The 20,839-nt window shown below is 36.4% G+C and overlaps 1 protein-coding gene across 1 annotated transcript in view; it reads right to left on the bottom strand.

Moving 5' to 3' along the window:
* Window positions 1–20,839, bottom strand: part of LOC149299892 (glypican-6-like) — a 248,546-nt gene that overhangs the window by 118,828 nt on the left and 108,879 nt on the right. Inside the window, exon 3 of the mRNA XM_089485848.1 lies at window positions 20,048–20,439. Within this exon, the coding sequence (XP_089341974.1) occupies window positions 20,048–20,439 (392 nt within the window). The remainder of the gene's footprint in view (window positions 1–20,047; window positions 20,440–20,839) is intronic.

Raw genomic sequence — 20,839 nt, 5'->3', positions numbered from 1 at the left:
ACCCTTTGGGCCTTACAATAAACTATAATTTACAATATGCTTAACAATTAAGGATATATTATTTTCAGCTTTGGTGTTTATTTACTAAAGTAGAGTTGATGTTTCCCCTTTATTATGCTCTGCATAATGTATAATTCAATGGGTAATGAAAAATTTCACTAATATAAGCATACATTACATAGGGATGGCCAGGGCAGAAGGTCGCTGGGGTTTGACTTTTGCAATGTATAGTAAACATTCCTCCTTGTTATAGTGAAGGTGAATGAAATATGATGGTCATTTAACAAACAAAATTCCACATGTATATTATGCCTTACACTAGTGAAATTGTAAATAATTTATAATTAATAAAAATGAAAATAATTTCACTTTTCCTCAAAAAAAACCCAAAACACACCTTTGCCTAGGCAAACTCATAAGTTAAAATCTGTCCTGACTAATGACATTCTTTATGACAATTTGCATAAAACATATTTTTCATGTTTGCAAGGATCTAATGTTTGCAATTATTTGCAAGCACCTGAAGTGTGGATATTTACAAGGAACACTCTAAGATCTGCCAAATTCATCCCTTTGATGAAGCTTATACACTAGCTTTTAAGCAAGTCTCGATGCTTGTGGCACATGTAGAACGCCACTGGGCTCACTGTGGAAACAAATAAGTATTTAGGTATATCAAAGGGTTTTTGCAGACTCTCAAACCAAATGTGAAGTCACTTACAACTATAGTCAAACTGAAATATTACTAATCTACATTATTTAACATTTGTGTTAGCTGCGTGTTTTACATTGATACTAAATTTTCCTTTCCTTTTCCTTGATGTATGATATGGTATGTAACATTCAGCTCCTTTGTAAGCAATATAGCTGTAAAAACTAGATAGAACTCACCAAACTTGGGGTAAGTTGACATAGTGGCAGGCCAAGCAATACATGGCCGTATGGTGTGATGGAATCCCCTATTGCATGAACATGTACAGGAAGGGTCTGGGCCAGAATGAGAACGGAATAAAAAGCATGGGGCTTTTTTAATCAAACGCCTTTGAATATACCATGCAAATATGGGCCAAAAATCCAGTACATTAACACAAACTATCCCCTGACAAAGGAATGACAATTTGTTTTCCAGGCAAATCTTCAGTTGTATGCAAGGTAGTTTTTAATGCTACAGAAAAATCTATAATGCAAGAAAAATCTGTTCTAAATACATTCTAAACCTTTAAGCTTTAAGTTGCTAATTAAGAATGAAACCAGTGGCTTAGGTTATGGTTTTTAAGCAATTTTCACAATTTAGCAAGATTTTAAATCACCATGTTCTCAAAGACTCGATTCCAATGATGTATGTCCTCACTGACTCGCTGAACATTCAGTTAAGCATAAAATGGGATACGATTATGATGCATAAAAGTGTTTTAGCTTCTACATTTACTCATGGGATGCTTCTTTTAATACTTTCACAAAATTAGATAATGGTATTCAAGGTGAAATCAGTTAATCCAACTTTAGCTCAGACACTGCTTTCCTTCTGAGCAAAGAAATCAAATATCCAAAGCCCTTTCCATTTAATTTAGAGGGTCTACATCTAAAGTCTTGTCACTTTTATTCCTCTTTGCTGCATATAATGTACAATGACCTTAATTTCATGGGCACTGCAAGTATGTTGTTCAAGGACTCTGGTAATTGTTGAACATTTTCAAATACGCAGTCATTGAAAGAGCTATCTTTGTATAGTTTAGCATCCTAATCACAGCTGGCCATTAACTTGGAAACTCTGGATGCTGAAATGACAAAAATTTTGGCCACTTTTCAATCATTTCATTAAAAGACAAATAGCATTTATTTTATAGCTCTAGCCCAACATCTGTCCAGGATTGAACCAAGGTATGTAACCCTTATATTTAGGACATGTACTGACCTCTATATAGGCAGGTAGCCCATACTTAAAACATTTGTTAATTCAGCTTTATCATTTTACAAACATTTGAACAAATATTTTATTTTTTTAAGGGGATTTTTTGATAGCCAACCAGTTTTGAAACCCTCTCTGACAGATCTTCTACCAAGCAGGTCCTAATGATTTGTATATTTCCCATTTTATTATGTTGCTAGGATACATATTTGTAGCATCTGAATCAGATTACAGATAGCATCATACTAAAATTGCAAAGCGAGACACTTGGGGAACATATTGATAACATCCCATATAAAATCATCCAGTTGTCATATATAACACTGATAAGATGCTTTGTGTTACAGTGGATGGTCCAGGTATTACCAGTGGGAAATGTCATTGTCATTTTGACAACATTTCAGTGAATCATATCATCACATCTGTTGAAACTCCCGTAAAATAGGTAAAGTGAAAAAACAAAACATTGTTTTCGTATCTTGGATTTTAAGGGTGACCTTTTGTGTGTCATCGACCAAAGAAAAGCATCACAATTTCAAAGATGCCATCTCTTTATGTATTATATCCAGAATCCAGGTATACATGCATCGGTTTTTGATGTAACACGTGAAATATATACCATATTTTTTAGTGGACCATGTGTTGAAAAAATTGGTAAAATGGAAAACTTACATTTCATGCTACAACCTGCTGTTCCTCAGAGTTGTCAACATAACATGCTCAATATACATTTCTATCCTCAACATCACAAATACAAGGCCATATCTGCAAAGATAATTAGACTCCTACAGGCACAGTGACAAATGTTGACAAAGTCAACATTTTCACACACTGCTATAAAATATACAGTATTTAGAAATTCAGACAATTGCTATGATTCCATTTCTTTAAGAAATATGTATGCTTTGTAGCAAGTTTATTTGATTAATGAAGGCATCTTGAGGAACAATGTAGTGTTCATGAAAGTGCAATACCTTTTGAGTTATTGTGCTAATACTATATAAAAAGTCCCATATAAGTACTATTTCATGTCACTCTTTCACATTTTTAAACAAACCACAAGAACTTAAAATGATAAATTACCACTAAAATGAAAATGTATTCACTACGCAAGAATGTTTTAGAAGCAAACATTTTGTTGGGTACGTGAGCAATATATATCAATATGATTCAATTTCTCATACTTGGGGAGATGCACAATATTGTTTATTCAATAGAAAATGGAATGAAAAACTGGAGATGGCATTAAGTCACTTTTATGTGATAGATAAAAAATAAAAAGAAACAAATAACCATATGTATAGCCATGTATGTGTGTGAGAGTGTGTATGTATATATATATATACCATTACATAAGTTATGGTGGGTAAAAGGTGATGGAAACCCTTCCACTTAAATTTAAGGGGTAAATAGAAGTATTATTAAACACCCATCTACACACACCAGACAAGCCAGAAGGCTTGCTTTTCCCTCAGAAATCTCATGGTGCTTTCACAACCACAAGGGATTCTGGGTAGGCACATGCAAACAAGGTTAACAATTATCACCTTTGCCTCTATATCCACTTTATACATGGATTCCTTGAAAGTAATTGCCCGCTGTACAAGACAGCCTTTAGACAAAACTCAGAAAGAGGTACAATAGCCAGATCACCACTCATGGACAGCTGTTTCGTCCTTCATGGGACTCGTCAGCATGAGGTTGTGATACTGGCTTAATAGTATGAGGCTTGGGGTAGCTAAGAAAAGCAAGCCTTCTGGCTTGTCTGGTGTGTGTAGATGGGTGTTTAATAATACTTCTATTTACCCCTTAAATTTAAGTGGAAGGGTTTCCATCACCTTTTACCCACCATAACTTATGTAATGGTATTTCTTAGCTATAATTTAACAAAATGCAAAGTGAGTGAAAAGAAAAATCTACATCAAGTCAATAGTTGGTGTGACAACCCTTTTTCATCAAAACAACATACATTCTTCTAGGTACACTTGCTCTGTCAGAGACTTTGTAGGCACATAGTTAGCTGTACGATTAAACAATTAATGACCATCAATTTAATATGTAAGTTGAAACACAATGAATAACTGAAACAGAAACCGCTGTATAGGAAGAATAAAACTGGGTGAGGAACAGCAGAACTTACTAACAAGGTGAGATTTCTGAAGACGGTTTAATGTCAAAAGTCACACACCATTGCTAGACACAGGTAGAAATTTAAAGGCAGACAGGAGTTTCCAGATCTTCTGTTTTTTGCGCTTTTGAAGAAGCACAAAGAAACGGTAAGTATTGAGAAATCTAGACACAGTGGTCGATGAAGGTAACTTAGTGCAGCAGATGAAAGACATATCATGCTTACTTCCCTTTGCAATGGAAAGATGTCCAGCAGTGCCATCAGCTCAGCATTCTCAGAAAACAGTGAAACCGTGGTACATCCATCTACTGTGCGGAGAAGTCAGAAGTGGTCCTTATAGAAGGCTGGTGGCCAAAAAGCCATACCTTGTGGAAACAAGGCCAATTAACTCAACTATTCACGAAAGCACAGGAACTGGGTGCAGAAAAATTTCAGCAGTGCTCTGGTCCAATGTGTCAAAATATTTGGCTGTAGCACAAAGCAGTTTGTTTGCCGAAGGACTGGAGAGTAGTACAAGAATTAGTATTTGCAGAGAGATCACAGGTAATGAAGAGGATGTGTCATTATTAATAACAATATGAGAATATTGTTCTCTCAAGAGGGCATGCATATTTACAAAAAACGCCCACCACCCATCTGTCCCAAAGGAGGTGTATCTCCCAAATCTATTTCCTGACCAAGAAAGGGTAATCCCTAGAGGAGTTAAATTTTTGGTCACAAACCCTTTTCTTTGGCCTCATAAGGTATTCAAAAGCTAAAAAGAAAACTCTCTTATATAATCTTCACTGCTTTTTTAGTCTGAGCCACCTGTGCATTACATAAATTGTCACCGCCAATGGGGTGGTTTTCTCCACATCCAAGGCATTCATGTTTATATTTACAGTATCTCACAAAAGTGAGTACACCCCTCACATTTTTGTATATATTTTATTATATCTTTTCACGTGACAATGTGACAACACTGAACAAAAATGACACTTTGCTACAATGTAAAGTAGTGAATGTACAGCCTGTATAACAGTGTACATTTGCTGTCCCGTCAAATATAACTCAACACAGCCATTAATGTCTAAACCTTGAAACAAACAAAAATAAAGCAAAGAGCTCCAAATTTTTGTTTGAATTCTGTTCTCTTTTTCAGTCTCGCTCTCTCACTCTCATGCTCTCTCAATGTCTCCCAACCTTTTTCGCCGACTGGTTATGTCCCTGTCTATTTTCACGCAGCTTCTTCACTTGACTGTTCTCCTGCCTTCTTTTTTTGTCTGTTTCTCCCTGTGTCTTCTCTCTTTATTCGCTTCCCAATAAATGTGACTGGCGGAGCGAGGGAGAGGCTGTTCCCATGGCTCTGCCCTTTTGCGGAAGTGCACCAAGAGGCCAGAATAATGTAGATAGAATGGCAGAGAAAAAGAGATGAACTCTTCTCTTTCTCAGCAAATCTGTCTTCATAATTCTGGCCTCTCTGTGAGCTGTTCCTGGTGCTTTCTCTGCTTGCCCAGAAGCAGAGGCATGCCCACTGTTGGTATGGTCACCAGCTATATGATGTAAGTGTGCTTACCTATGCCACCTCTCTCTGCTGTGTGGCCTATGCAGCTGCGCCTGTCGTGAACAGTTGTCATGCACTCAAGAACCATAGGCACATACCTTTGTTGGTCTGATAAATTATTAAGTATAATAAAAGCCAAATAAACACAGACAACCGAATAGTTTTTGAATGGCCACAGCTTTATTTAAGATCAAATACTGTGACACGTAAAACTTTATTAAAACGTAAAACATACATCTTATTGTAACGTTGTAACCATGGACGTTACAAACACAACCCCGCACAACGACCATATGACTTAATCAACTGTTCCATGTCACACCGGAACTCACATGAACATGTTGCCGCGTACACCAACCAAGAGCAGTAAACCGCACTAGCACGTGGTGTAAGCACAACGGCCCCCTCATTCCCTTGAGACCCTGCCCGTGGGAAAAGGTCCTTCAAACTACACAATAATCACGGTTTCCATACCTCGGATGAGAAACCGCGATGAGTTCACCCACATACCATGAATATACCAACCATAAAAAAAATATGCCTGGAACCTCAATTCCCCGATAACACCAAGAATCAGAAGAAAAACAAAGGGAGGGAGGGAAAATCTCCTGTTCTGCCTTTTCCTTGTGACATTAACCCCATGCCCCCCTAAGACCCTGACCTATCCAAAAAGATCCATGAGGTGATCATGCACCTCAACACGATCCAGGCCTGATCATGCGGCCCCTCTTCTGAATTGTCTATCCAGGGCCCACTTTATATTGCTTACTGAATATAACAGCTAATTTAGATTTCACCAATAACGTTGTGAAAAGTAAAATTTAAGACAAGTGACAAGCAGATTATATGATAGCTACAACATTGGAGGTTTTATTTACTACAGTTTCAAGATGCTTCAAAACCACATTCAACCCAGAACCCTTGAGATAGTCCTGGATTAAACATGAATTATTTAAAGGTTTTTTTTGTTTTTAATGATTGCCTCAAACACCATCCATGAAGCAAAATGCTTTATTAAATCGAGATCTTATGCATCACAAACTGTCAACACAACATCAAAGCATAAAAAAGTGAAGTACCTTTTTGAAACTCCATCTGATGAGCCACTTACACAGATGGACATGCAGCAGGCAATGTGTTTATTAGTTCTAATTCTTTTTAAATTATCTGTTCTTTTCAGTTGAATGACAAGCAACAGAAACTCTCTGGCATTTACTCTGTATGTTTTTGCTAGATCAACTTTTTTTCACTTTGAAGAATAAAGAAAATACAAGACTCTTACAAGTACCTGACAACGTTTATTTGATGTCACTTAAGCCACCTAAGCTGGTATTGTATAATTCATAATTCAACGAGTGAAGAGACTTTGAAGAAATCTCACTGATTTAACTATATATAATACATGGTCCATCAAGCACTTCCTGCAGCAGAAGCTCACTGGGGTTAGCACTTCAGAATTTATAGTAAATACATAAGTGGGGTCATTCAAGGAGCAACTTAGTACAAGTGTGGAAAAATAGCTATCTGAAAACATGTGGGTAAGTGTATACATATATTGGTAAGTGGGCAAATGTGGGGTTCTAATTATAGAAACTTGTTCATTAGCTTCATTGGGGAAGGTTTCTGTTCCCAGGCATATGAGAATATTATAGTTTTTGAAAAAGATGAGTAATATCCTGTTGAAGGAATGTTCTTGGTTTCAGTCTTTTGAGGTCTTTTCTTTAGTCTGTATTTTGGAACAGCATGAAATACTGCTAGTTTTAAAGTGCTCATATTTTGCAAACATTATGGAAAGGCTCATTGTGCCATATAAGCATAACATTCCTGTTGGTGTGGTCTTTTAATTAGTAAGAGATACAAAGAAGTTAATAATTTACATCTAATTAGGTTTATCATACTAGAACACTCATCTCTGTACAGCTAAGCCCCTTTAATTTTAACACAATGCTTGCAACATTCTGTGAACAAAAAAAAAGATTTAACAAGAATGAATGGGTTGTGAAATGTAAAAAAAATCCTTTGCATGAATTACATTTAATGGTTTTAGTTGTTCCTCTTCAAAGTTCAAATCTTAGTGATATTGCCCCCAATAATGCATAGTGGTGCATTCGAATTCTGAAAAAGAGAACATACCCCCCCATAAAATTAACAAAAAAAAAGCAAAATTCTCTGAATTTCCATCAGAAATGTGCAGGCTCTTTCACCTCCATTCTCTCACACTCTCATCCACATTCTCCCACACTCATATCCACATTCACTCTCTCTCACACACTCTCAGAATGTTTCCCTACCTTCTCTGCCAAACACTTATGGTTCCATGTCTCACAGCTCTGCCTCCATGTCTCATATATTCTTGTTCTACATCTGCTTTCTGTGTTCTTCTCTTTTCTCTTTTATTTCTTCTCTCTTTGTCTGCATCTGTATGGACATGGCCTCCGGGCAAATGTCATCTAAAATGGTGGAGGTTCCTGTGACGACCTCTCCCCTAATGACCTTGACCCCCAGGTAGACAATGTCACCAGAAGCTCTTTGTGAACATCCAAACAAATGTCAGAGCTTCTGATGACATTCTTCAGAAGCTCCACCATTGGCAGGAGTTTGTCAGGAAGTAATGCCCGCAGAGATGCAGATGAAGAAAGAAAAGAGAAGAAAGAACAAGAAGATGCGAGACACAGAGATGGAGCTGCAAGACATGGAAGTGGAGCTGCGAGACATGAAAGTGGCAGTGGTTGGCAGAGAAGGTAAAGAGACATTCACGGAGCATTAGAGAGCTAACGAAAATGAGAGTGTGAGAGAGTGATTGAAGTCTGAGAAAGTGTAAGTAAATGTGGGTGTCGGACAGTTAATTTTGTTTCTAAAGTTAAAATGCCCCCTATTTTTGTCTGAAACAAATGTGCAGAAAATGGAATTTGTTGTCCGAAAACAAATGGGCCAAAAAGGAACCACAAGATTTGTCTGAATCGTTTTTTGGCCCATTCCCAAATGTTTATTGCAAATCAGTCTTGCATATCTAAACAAGAAAGCTTGTATTTAAAATTACTTGAACATGTGCACAGTAATGTTACATAACTGTGCACATGTTCAAGTTATTTTAAATACTCTTTCATTAGCATACCTGGACCTATTAGAAGCATCAAGAGAGTGAATTCCCTTTGTTGATAGGAAAAAAAAAAACCTTAATGATAGTAAAGGATGTTGGAAACCTTAAGTATTGTAATTTATTGAAGAACTAAGTGAAGGGCCCTTAAATTAGTTTATTATAAACACACAGAGAAAGCTACTTATATTTTATGCAGATTTTTTAATTATCTGCAGTTTCTTGGCATAGAGTTGACAAGTATTGTGTACAGCATTAAATGGCACTTATGCTAAGTACTATTTTTTTTTTTAAACAAATTCATTGGAATCTGCATGAAGACCTTAGATAATTAATTATATTCTTCAAAAATGTAATAACAAATACCTTTTAAGTATTTTAGGGACAATTTGTTTCCAATGAAGTAGAGCACAACAAGTTTTAGTACTTTTTGTTATTAATTAGCCTGAAGTGTGAATTGTGTATTTTTGCTGAGTAGATTTAATAAATATGAATTTGGAAATATTTCTAGAGAATAACTGGAAACTTTCTCTTCTTAAAGAGCTGTAAATAAAATATGTTAAACTGAATAGGAAGAAAATAGAAGTTAGACGTGGCCAAAATAATGTTTTCCTACATATTGCACATGTAAAATTCAATATGTTACAATAGTGCAACTAACATATAAATCACAGAGCAAAATTGGGCTTTTTTGACAGTGATGGATATACCATGAGGCGGAGACAGAGGAGACCAGGAAATAACTAAAAGCCCGGTCTTGGAGAAATTGAGAATTCAATTAGTGATATGTCATCAAGGATGCAATTTTTGGGACAGGTCGGAGGTCAGTTGAGGAAATGTAAATTTGTTTAAAACACACTATATTCCTCCAACCATCTTTACAGTTCATTTTGACTAATAATTAATTAAAACTTTTTCTATCACATCTCCTCTCCCCTTCTTTCCTCCAAGCTATACACATTGAGATCATTTAATCTTCTGTGATTATTTTTATCCTGCAAACCATTCATCATTTTAGTAGCTCTGCTCTAAATTTTCTGCAACAGGTCAATTTCCTTCAAGAGATGAGGTCTTCAGAACTAAACACAATACTCTAGATTAGGTGTGAGCTTAGATATCTAAACTATCATAAACCAACATGAAAATCTGGTTTCCAGTCTGTAAGGGGGCACCAGCAAATGTATTCTGTATTGATCCAGCAGGATCACTAACTGAAGTCAATAAAAAAGTGGAAATTTCTGCACTCACTTGCTTCAAATATTTGATAAAGTGAAAACTTGCTCACAGTAACAATGGGAAAAGGAAATGCAGGTTGAATAAAGCTTAGCACATTTTGCACCCATGTCAGCGCATACTCATAAGGTTATGAGAGCTCAGAGGGAATAGATTAAGAAACAATATTTGTCCTCTTCCCACAACAAGAAACATCAAAAAGTAAAAAAACTATATTTAATGAAATATAACTAAAAATGAAAAACAAGTAAAATAAATAAACAATACAGTGAGCTCGGTGATGTCATTGTGACATCACTGGCATACATCTCTATCCATAGTGCATAGACCATATGCCTATTACAACAAGGGTAGAGAACTTGACATTTTGTAGTACTATAAATACTCAAAAAAGTGTAGTGCAAAGACTTTCAATATAATAACTACCAATAGTGGCCAAAAAAATGAAAATTATACTTATATTCCAAATACGAGATGTCCTAAATTATATTGAACATAAAATGAGTAAAACAAAAAGATACAACATCAAAGCGTTATATATAACCCACCCAGTATAATGCACTCAGGGCTTCCAATTTCCAAACCATAAATCAGGAAGAAACAATCAAAGACGAGGTGAAGGTTAAAAAATCTGCAGAAATTCACTTCTGGGTGGATGTGATGACATCAGCACGCTAGAAGTGTTTTGCCCTATCACGGGGCTTTCTCAAAAGATGAACATGTAAGAGATATAAACAACTGCAGATTAAATCATAGTGTACATTCCAAAAAATATCGTATAGTGATATTTGTAGGGATACAGGTGGTCCTTGGGGATTGGACAAAAGGTAACTTCATTAGTAATATAGGTCAAACTGAATTAAACAGTCTGGGTTGAGCTGTTGGGGGAGGGTGTGTCTGGAGTGAGGTCTGTGAGGTATAGCTCAGCTGAGTTTGGCTATTCCTAACCCAGTTTTATTCCTCCTACACAGTTGTTTATATTTCAGCTAATTATTGTGTTTCAACCTATATATTAAATTGATAATCATTGGGGACAGGTACATGTCATGTACCATTTCATAACACAATTCCTTGTAAGATGGCATTGGTAATGTTTTGGCTGCCTCACTGGCTACACAGATGACATCCCCTTCAACCCCAGGTATGTGTGTCATCCAAAGGTCCAGCCCCTTGATATGTTCTGTTGAATTATATGCAGTTCTGAGTATTTTATAAATAATGCTGATAGAGTTTGTGTATGTCCCTTGCCTTGGGGTATGTAGGAGTAAAAGTCATTGTTACAGTCCCTCTGGGTCAAGTGCTTTATGACAGATTATATATAACAATGGGTTGCCAAACTTTTTTGGTGCCTCCCCCAGGTGGTTGTGGCAGTATTGCTAACCCCTTCTCTTAATAAGCATAACACTTCTAACCACACCTATTTTGTACTCCACCTACTTGGGCCCCCAACTTCACCATGTAAGTGTCACCCACTTCCCACACAGCATTACACCAAATGTGTCAGTGACATCCGGCGGTGAGACTTTAAAGAAGTTACTGAGCGAAACCCCAAACCCAGTGATTTATTCACATTTTCATACTAAGGGTGGTACAGCATAACTTCCATCAATATATACTAAGCCAGACGGTGGTACAGTGTAACTCCCATCAATATATGTGGAGCCTGACGTGGTATACCACGACTTCCATCACCACAACCACAACATTATATAGTGGTTAAGACACTGAGGGTGGTACAGTGTATGTCTTATCATTATAGCATGATAGACACATACGGCAGTAGACTTGATGTCTACATCTCCATAAAGCTGTAAGACTGCATACTGTACTTTGGGGGTTAAAGAAAAGTTTAGTTGCATATAATATTTGAGATGAGCTGTCATGCATTTTACCATACTGCTGAAATCAATAGGTTTACTATGTATTGCTTAAACTATAAAATAAGTTGGCACTTGACCTTGAATGATAAGAAAGCTTAATTTAACAAGCAGCGCCACCCACACACTCTGGTAATTGACATGATTTCCAAAATCAAAATAATACCTGAAGGCAATTGTCTTCCATTATGAAGTATAAAATATGTTCCACCTTTTGTGCATAACACACAGTGTAATACACTTTAATGTAGCTTAATCTGTCCCTATTGGTTAGCCACAGAAGATTCTCTTGTCAGATCCTCACTTAACCTATATGTTTTAAAACAGCTGAATTAGCTTTCAGAAAATACTGTTCTGGTTAAGCAAGAGCTTTACCCTTACTGTTGCTTTTTTACAGCTCACATACGTCAAGTATGTGATCATTGTCTGGATCACTATATGATCATAGGAGTTATACTCTTTTGGCAATAGAACTTGTGGTATACCACTGTCAGGCTCAGTATTTATATTGATGGGAGTTATATACCGTACCAGTATATATTGATGGGAGTTATGTTGTACAACCCTCAGTGTCAAAATCTGAAAGAGGTTCAGCGATTGCCATATAAAATAGGTGTGGTAAGAGGGGTTATGTTTGTTAAGGGAAGGGGTTACAAACATTGCCACACCCAGATGTCAGTGACCCTAGGCTCTGCCCTACACAAACCCTTAAGCCAGGAGTATTCAAAAATACTACCCTATAGGGTACTATGTAAGGCATGGTTGTGACAGTCTAGGTATGGGGTATATCTGTAATTAAACATAAATTTGGTCATAGCTTGTCAGTGGCACCTACTGTGTAGAAGCACTCATGTAAATATTATTTCCTGCATGTTACTGAAAAAATAATGTATAATTTTTGTGGGTACATCAAACGCAGAAAAACACACTTGATTAAAGTGCATAAGATGGCTGGAGTGCCCTTTTAGTGTTGACATATTAGAAAACACAAAGCCACCACTTAAAATGGGCAGATTTTGATGGTACATCACAAATGGGTCCTTCAGGTAGATGACAGAAAGTTGGCAGAAATATAAAGATATTATGTGTTAAACAAATCTTTGTGGTGCATTATTTGCATTAGAATGATGTTGCTTTTGTTTTTTCAGATAAAGCTTTGCAATTCTTTATATTTTTCCTTTTATATCAAATTTTATGTTATGTCAGAGCACATGCTGAGATTTGTTCTCATTTTAAAAAGCATGATTATGCATTTCACAAATAACCTTTTTCCCATGCAGATTGTGTATTAGTAGGCTTGCCTGATTATCTCAAACATTTTACAGTTGATATTGTCTTGACATATCTGTATAGATAAATTTAAAAATAAAAAAACTACACAAAATGTATTATCATTTTTAGATCAATATCTGTAATAATAATGAGAAAATGAAATGTTTGTATAATATCCTTGTCATGGAACAAGTTTGTTTATTTTGTTATTTCCCTTTTTCCCTTTAAGTGGCTGTTTGCCCTGGCAACTTTCCAATTCTCATAGCTGAGATTGGGCTATTCCTCCTCCCCTGCAACTTTTCTGTAGTTGGTTTGTTCTAGGTGTTTTTCCTGTTCCCCTGTATCTCTCCCCTGGACATTCTATCTCAGCAGCCTCTGTGAGTACAGGTTCTGATTATCTTCTCCCTTGCAAGGCAATCCGTTTTTACCTTCCCCTTGCAGAAGCACTTCCACTCATAACAAAGCACCTTCTTCTAGAGAAGCACTTTTCCAACACTATACAACCAACAAGTGCCTTTATTTCTGTGACTTTCCCAATAAAGCTAAGAAAATACAGAAGACTTTGTGTGCTTTTATAGGGGACGAGTTAAGCTATCTGACCTTATTCATTTCCTGGCATTTGACATTCATATCCAGGCATCTGACCCTGTGGTTCCAGAATAATCCTATAATAACTAATCTTGTGCATTCGTCTTCGGGCGAACATGAAAACCAACACGAAGAGTGCGTTTTCGTGTTCGTTCCGAAGACATGAAGAAGAGAAGATAGCGGCGGTAAAACGTAGACGAAGACACACAACACGAAGAATCTTCGTGATCGTCTTTGTCTACTAATCTCCTTGGTCCCTTCCCCATCTAGCCTACCTTATCTTCGCGGCATCGCAGAAGTTGACGGAAGCGGAATTTCGTAGGTTCGTCGTCAGGGCAGTGCGAGTGAGCCTATTGGTCGCCTGCAGGAACCTCCTCTGGCATCAACCAATTAATTGATGCCAGAGGAAGAACCTGCAGGTGACCAATGCTGCGTTAGATAACGGGAGTGGAAATCCGTAGGTTTTAAGGGTCACTCGCACGGCCCCTTAACTCCTTAAGGTGCAACCTGACCACTGGTCTCCCTGCTACAACAGTTAAAAGTCCGTACCAACAACCAATAAAAACGCTGTCGCTTGTACGGATATTTAACTTATAGAGCAGGGAGACCAGTCGTCTCTGCCTGACAAGTTGCTGCATTAGAATTTTAAAAGTCTGTACGAGCGACCAATAGAGTCGCTCGTACAGACTTTTAAAATCCTGGTTTTTCATTAAAAAACACAAACAATCAGATTTATTTTTATTTCCAATAACTTGAATGATTAAGGGTCCTTTGGGCGTGGAACATATTAGGCGGTCGCCTTTCTGTATATATAAGCCTTACTGCCAAAAATTAGTATGCAATAAAGTGTATTTAGGCTAAACAAAGTCTTGTGGTATCTTTGGACTTGGTATGTAGATGGATTTTAACTTCTCCGGATTTTCCCTGTTCAGTTTCTACTGAGGGAAGGGTGGGTGCTGCAATATATTTTAATTGCTGTAATGCTGGATTTTCTTCAGTCACATATAGATAAACTATTTATATATATATATATATATATATATATATATATATATATATATATAGTTTATGTAACACTTCCTGCACAGCTACAAACACGTAGATAGCTGTGAAACTAATTTATTTTGCTTTTCATGTCTGGAATTCTTCCATGTTCCCTATTAACAGATAACAACAAAAAAGAAATCCAAAAATACGTGCTCCTTAAGGTGAAATGTGATAAATAATCAATAAATAAATGTGTAAATACTTCCCTAGTATGAACCGCAGCTGCCCATGCGACACTCTTCCTCAAAGTGTAAAAGATACAAGAAAACCAGAAATGTATGGGGCGCAGGTACATATATAGGGAAAAAAACAAAAAACAACACAATATAGTGTAGATGGTATGTTCAGTACTAATTACTAAGTGATATATTGCACTCACAAGTGAAAGAGGCAAATCCAACCCATCAATATGGACTTTAAAAAACTTTAATGTTCTTCAAGGTGAATCTAAAAAACAAACTAAAATAGTGCAGTATCTTCTGGTAAAACAATAAATACTAATGGTAATGCACTCACAGTTTTCTCATGCACAAAGTGCATATGCAGGCATTTGGTTCAAAACTCATCAAAAAATGAAGTCCAATTGAGTCTTTCTACGCGTTTCGCCCCTTGGGCTTCCTCAGGAAATCAATTGGTGTAGATGTCTGTAAGTATCAGCAAATTCAGTAAAATCGGCAAAAATCAGAAATCTGTATGTACTTCCGTCCCTTGAGTCTGTTCTTTTATAGTCTTCTAGATGTGTATTTCCGTGTGTGTCATCGCGTTCTTCACCTTATGGCCCCATACAAACATACTAGGGTTCTCTATATATACACCTCTCCGGAAATTATAAATATAAAAATATAAAATAAATAAATAAATAAATAAATATATAAATAATACTGGCCGACATTATTAGTCACATTATTCATCTTGGGTTCATAAAATAGGGTTCTCTCCGTGCTCTTTCTCGAATTCTTTATCCGACCTCCACACGGGACACACACAGTGCGATCGTTCATTATTGTTGATCCTCACGACTCTCGGTCTTTTTAAAATCTTATCTCGGTCTCTATTCGAGACACACACGCCGCGGTTGTTTCTCCGGCTCTTGATCTTCGTTTTCAGTTCTATTATTATTATATTTTTTCCTTTTAATCTAACTCTCTCACGCCCCTTCCGTCTGAAATATGTACGTCGCGAACTAATATCCTCTTCTCTGTCTTCCGAGTGACGCGAGCTGAACATCCTCGTACATAGAGGTGACGCGGTCCTTGCCCCCTATAGTCTTTTTTCTGCCGGCAATCTTTATTGACAAACGGGGAAATAATCAAGTAACAGACAAGACGTGATGACAACAAAGGACAAAGGTGAAGAACGCGATGACACACACGGAAATACACATCTAGAAGACTATAAAAGAACAGACTCAAGGGACGGAAGTACATACAGATTTCTGATTTTTGCCGATTTTACTGAATTTGCTGATACTTACAGACATCTACACCAGTTGATTTCCTGAGGAAGCCCAAGGGGCGAAACGCGTAGAAAGACTCAATTGGACTTCATTTTTTGATGAGTTTTGAACCAAATGCCTGCATATGCACTTTGTGCATGAGAAAACTGTGAGTGCATTACCATTAGTATTTATTGTTTTACCAGAAGATACTGCACTATTTTAGTTTGTTTTTTAGATTCACCTTGAAGAACATTAAAGTTTTTTAAAGTCCATATTGATGGGTTGGATTTGCCTCTTTCACTTGTGAGTGCAATATATCACTTAGTAATTAGTACTGAACATACCATCTACACTATATTGTGTTGTTTTTTGTTTTTTTCCCTATATATGTACCTGCGCCCCATACATTTCTGGTTTTCATGTTCCCTATAAATTAAGGAATATACCTTTTAATGATCCATAACATTTACTTTAGAATATAGAAATCACATCTAATGATTATTCATAGCAAATGAAACATTGTTTAAACCACTGAAGTGCTACACCAGTACCAGAGATCGATTATAGCTGTAAATTAGTAAATGTGATATTATAATAAAAAAAAATGTTTGTACTGATTGCTCAAAATTAACATTTTGCTCAGGTCATGTTACAACAAATTAGTAAAAAAGAAATAGTTATTTCTAAGACTAATATAAGAACTTTTGTTTATTTTCATAAATATAAAATAATATAATAATATTACCTTATAGAAAATAAGCACTGGTCACTTTCGGCTTTCATGGCCCCTATAAGTGGCTTTTTTGTGTTACATGACAAAAAATATTATGAATCAAAAGCTTATTTGATTAAAGAATTATTTCTGTTTAACATTCACTGCCTCAACAAAAAACCCAAACATGGATGATAAAATTCTATATTATGTATTTGTAACTAGGGCTAAACGTTGTGCGACTGTGCTGGCCAGTAAATTGAGATTAAATGCAGACAAAATGGGTCTTATTCAATATAGTGTCTTAAATCTAGACTAAAGAAGAAAAAAACTAAATGCTAAAATGCACACACGGCCAGGAGCCTTTAGGCAGGACCCTGGACACACGGCCGGGAGCCCTCAGGCAGGGCAGACGTAGTCAGACAAGCCAGGTCAGAACCAGAAAGACAATATCAATGCAGAATCAGAATCCAGGTGCAGAGTCAGAACAAGTTGGGTCAACACGGGAAGTAAAAGAGCCAAATCAGGAACCAAGGAACAAAGTCAAAAGCACAATGGGTTAATCAAAATCAGAACGCTGCTAGCAGGGGCATATGCAGCTGGTCAGGTCATAAGTATATAGACTAACGATTGTTCTAAAAGGTGACCTCTAGAAGCTGAAACAGATGTGATGGTGAACAAGTACAGAGTCTAGGCTGACAGAGTAGAATCCTGACACTTTGGTTCAGCTGATCGCAACTCCTTGCAAGGAGCCTCGGTTTGCCCACAGGGTCACGTGACATAACATACCTGCCCCACTGCATTCCTGTCTCCCGGTGTTGGTTCAAAATTGCTTAGAAGGGCTCTTCCGTCCTGGACCAAGCCACAAGGGCCCTTTCTGAGCAATTTTTAACTGGCACAAGTAGACAGGAACAAGTGGTTGCAGGGGTAGTCTCTCACAGGCCCCCTAGAGAGTGATGGTCCCTGTGGCAGTTGCAACCCTTGCAACTCCTCGTGTTACACCAGTGTTCCAAGCTATATATATATGTTCCTCAGACTTTGCTGAATCACTTGCCATGACGTTTGTTTTACCAGGAACGTCTACCCTGTTGCAGATTTTGTATGATCTGCAAAAATACATACCTTACCATTAAGATCATTAATAAAAGTATTAAAAAGTATGGGTCACAATACATATCCTTGAGGTACTCCACTAGTAATAAGACCTTCGTCTGAAAATATACCAATAACTACAACCTTGTTCAGGACCAGGACAAGATGAATACAAAACCTTTTATTGTAATAACCAAGCTAATAAAGCCAAATAACTCCTCCCTGGTCTATTTTTTAGTTAGTTTTTTATCAAAGAAAAAAAAAGATAGTTTAACAAAATATCCCTTCAGTAAACCCATACTGTTTCTGATCTTGCAACACATTTACATCTATGATATGGCTAATGTTCTGCCATCTTTGACACTAGCTCATCAGCTCTCTACTCTCACTCTACTCTCTTGGGCCACTACCCTCTACCTACGCCTCCTCTCTTGGAAGCTGATCTCTTCTCTTGGGTTAAAGTACCACCTCTACACTTACCACACACCTCTACTGTTCCTCTTCTGAACTCTCACCCTCTCTTCTAACTCACCTCACAAACTCACTGTGCATCTTGAATGGTATCCGACTACCTTAAGCTTAACCTCTTCAAGACTGAGCTTCTACTTTTTACCCCATCTCCTATATCTCTAATTCAATCTGTATTGAATGCATGATCTACCAAAGACTCAAGTTCACTGCCTTGGTATCAGACTAGTTTCGGTTCTCTCCTTCGTGTTCTGTCACTCACCAAATTGTGCCAGCAAAATACTACTTAAAGTTCTAATTTCTTTACAAAAGACACTACTACATTAATTAAAAATTCCCTTGAGATATTGTGTCTGGACCAATCCATATTGAACATCTCTAATTTTGTCATACTAATTTTAGTATTCTTGCCTCAATGTTTCAGTCCCTCCACTTGCTCCCTATAAATTCCAGTAACACATTTAGACCCCTAACCTCTCTTACAGAACCATTAACAACACTTATCCCTCTACATCTCTGCTTTTATCTCAAAATGCTTTTTCAACCATCCTCTTCTTCCCACTTCCATCATCGGTATTTTACACATGCAGTTCGTATTCTCTGGAGTTACTGATCTCATACTGCTAGACTCTCCCCTACTTTTTCTAACAATCCCAACCAAATAAGAGGGCGTACAATCTGTACTTCTCATAACAAAAAAAAAACATTCTAAAAGAAACTATATTTCCACTCGCACCTTAGAGCTATATTTAAAGGAACAATATTGTTTGATATTGCATATTATAATGTTTTTGTTGTCAACAAGCCCAGTAAATAGAGGTTAAATGGGGACATTGGCTGTGCACCTTTTGCAATTAAAATCATTGTTTTACTTCAAAGGCTAAAATGTAATTGAAAAATTGTTTTTTGACAAGAGATAATATTTTTTAAATATTACACTGAATACAGATATAATGTAACTTTTAATATGATTACAATAGAGCAGAGCAAAAAAAAAAAAGAATTGTAAACCAATTAATTCATCTCAAGCATGCATTTAATAGTTTTAATTAAAATGTGTAAAATAATTTACACTCAAACAGTTCATTTGGAAGCAGAGCTGAGCCACCAAGAAGGAAGTTCAGCCCAAAGAGTGTTAATTTATTTCTCTGATACATAACAGCATCAAAGTAAAACAAACCTAGAACCCTTCCTCACAAGGGTCACAATAACCAAGGGGTACCACCATTGGGTACAATAATTATGGGCAATTGTTAACATTTACAAAATTAATTTCAACTATCCCTGACATTGATGTAAATGTACAGCGCTACAGAATATGATGGTGCCATATAAAACAATGAATAATATTATTAATAATAATAAATATATAAAATGCACATACACAATACTTCTTAACACAAAACTGCTCTCAAATTACCTTGGAATAAAGTAGAAGTTATCATTCAACAATTTTTAAGTTATCGAAAGATAAAAAAATAAAACTGTACCTGGGGAAATAAAAGATGAACATTCAGCGAATATTTCTCAACAATGATGTATATTGCATCATTATATTATTACATAAAAACAAAGCTAAAATATGTGTATCCAAACGTTTTCTATTATTAAATGAATGGGAAAAAGCAGGAAATTTTGATTACCTTGGATACTTTGTTTACTACATCTCGACCCACTGACAGACCTTGAACAAACGTTCGTGCCGCAATGAGAGCTTTTATCACTTGAGTTTTAAGTTTTCTAGGTAAATCTCCAAAAAGCTTCAGCTGATCAAGGTATTTGCCTACACATTCAAGGTAGTCTTCAGAGAAATGGTGGCGTGGATTAATAAACTGAAACATGCGCTCTAGCAGACGGGTCCAAAAATCATTTAGTATTTCTTCCAGATTGATGTTGCCTCCTGTGTAGTAACGTCTTAACTCAATAAATAAATCCTGGAAAACTTCGGAGTTATGCATGTACAGCATTCCATACGTCCTCACAAAAATGTTATTTAGTGACTTCTCTGCATTTTTCAGAAGTTCTCTAAAAAAATCTGCACAGAATAGAAGAAATAATAAAATTATTATAATTATCTGACTAAATTACTGAAATTAGTCAATAACAAATGTTGATAATATACACAGTGTAAATTCCTATTTAGACACACGTTATATGTGACTCCATAAAAGCATCCATAAAACAATACTCCCTTTTTTTTTTACCTTTTTTTTGACCTGAGGTATGCAGAGATACCATGGATCTCTTATGTTGCAAATAACTCTGAGCAGTAAAAAGCAGTAAAAAGTAGTAGAAAATTAATATAATACATTTTTTTAAAAAAGGGTACCTTGATTAGATGTTCCTTCCAAAAGACAAAAACATTAGAAAAAACTGTTTTGTATATGGGGTGTTTATGTAATAGGGGAATGTTGTTGAATATAAAAGTTGTTTTT

The sequence above is a fragment of the Sceloporus occidentalis genome, unplaced genomic scaffold, assembly GCF_023333645.1.
Source record: "Sceloporus occidentalis isolate IW3139 unplaced genomic scaffold, rSceOcc1.0.p SCAF_27, whole genome shotgun sequence".
In the NCBI taxonomy this organism is placed as follows: domain Eukaryota; kingdom Metazoa; phylum Chordata; class Lepidosauria; order Squamata; family Phrynosomatidae; genus Sceloporus; species Sceloporus occidentalis.
The sequence above is the reverse complement of the archived record's forward strand: the minus strand, read 5'-3'. Positions and strand labels throughout refer to the sequence as shown.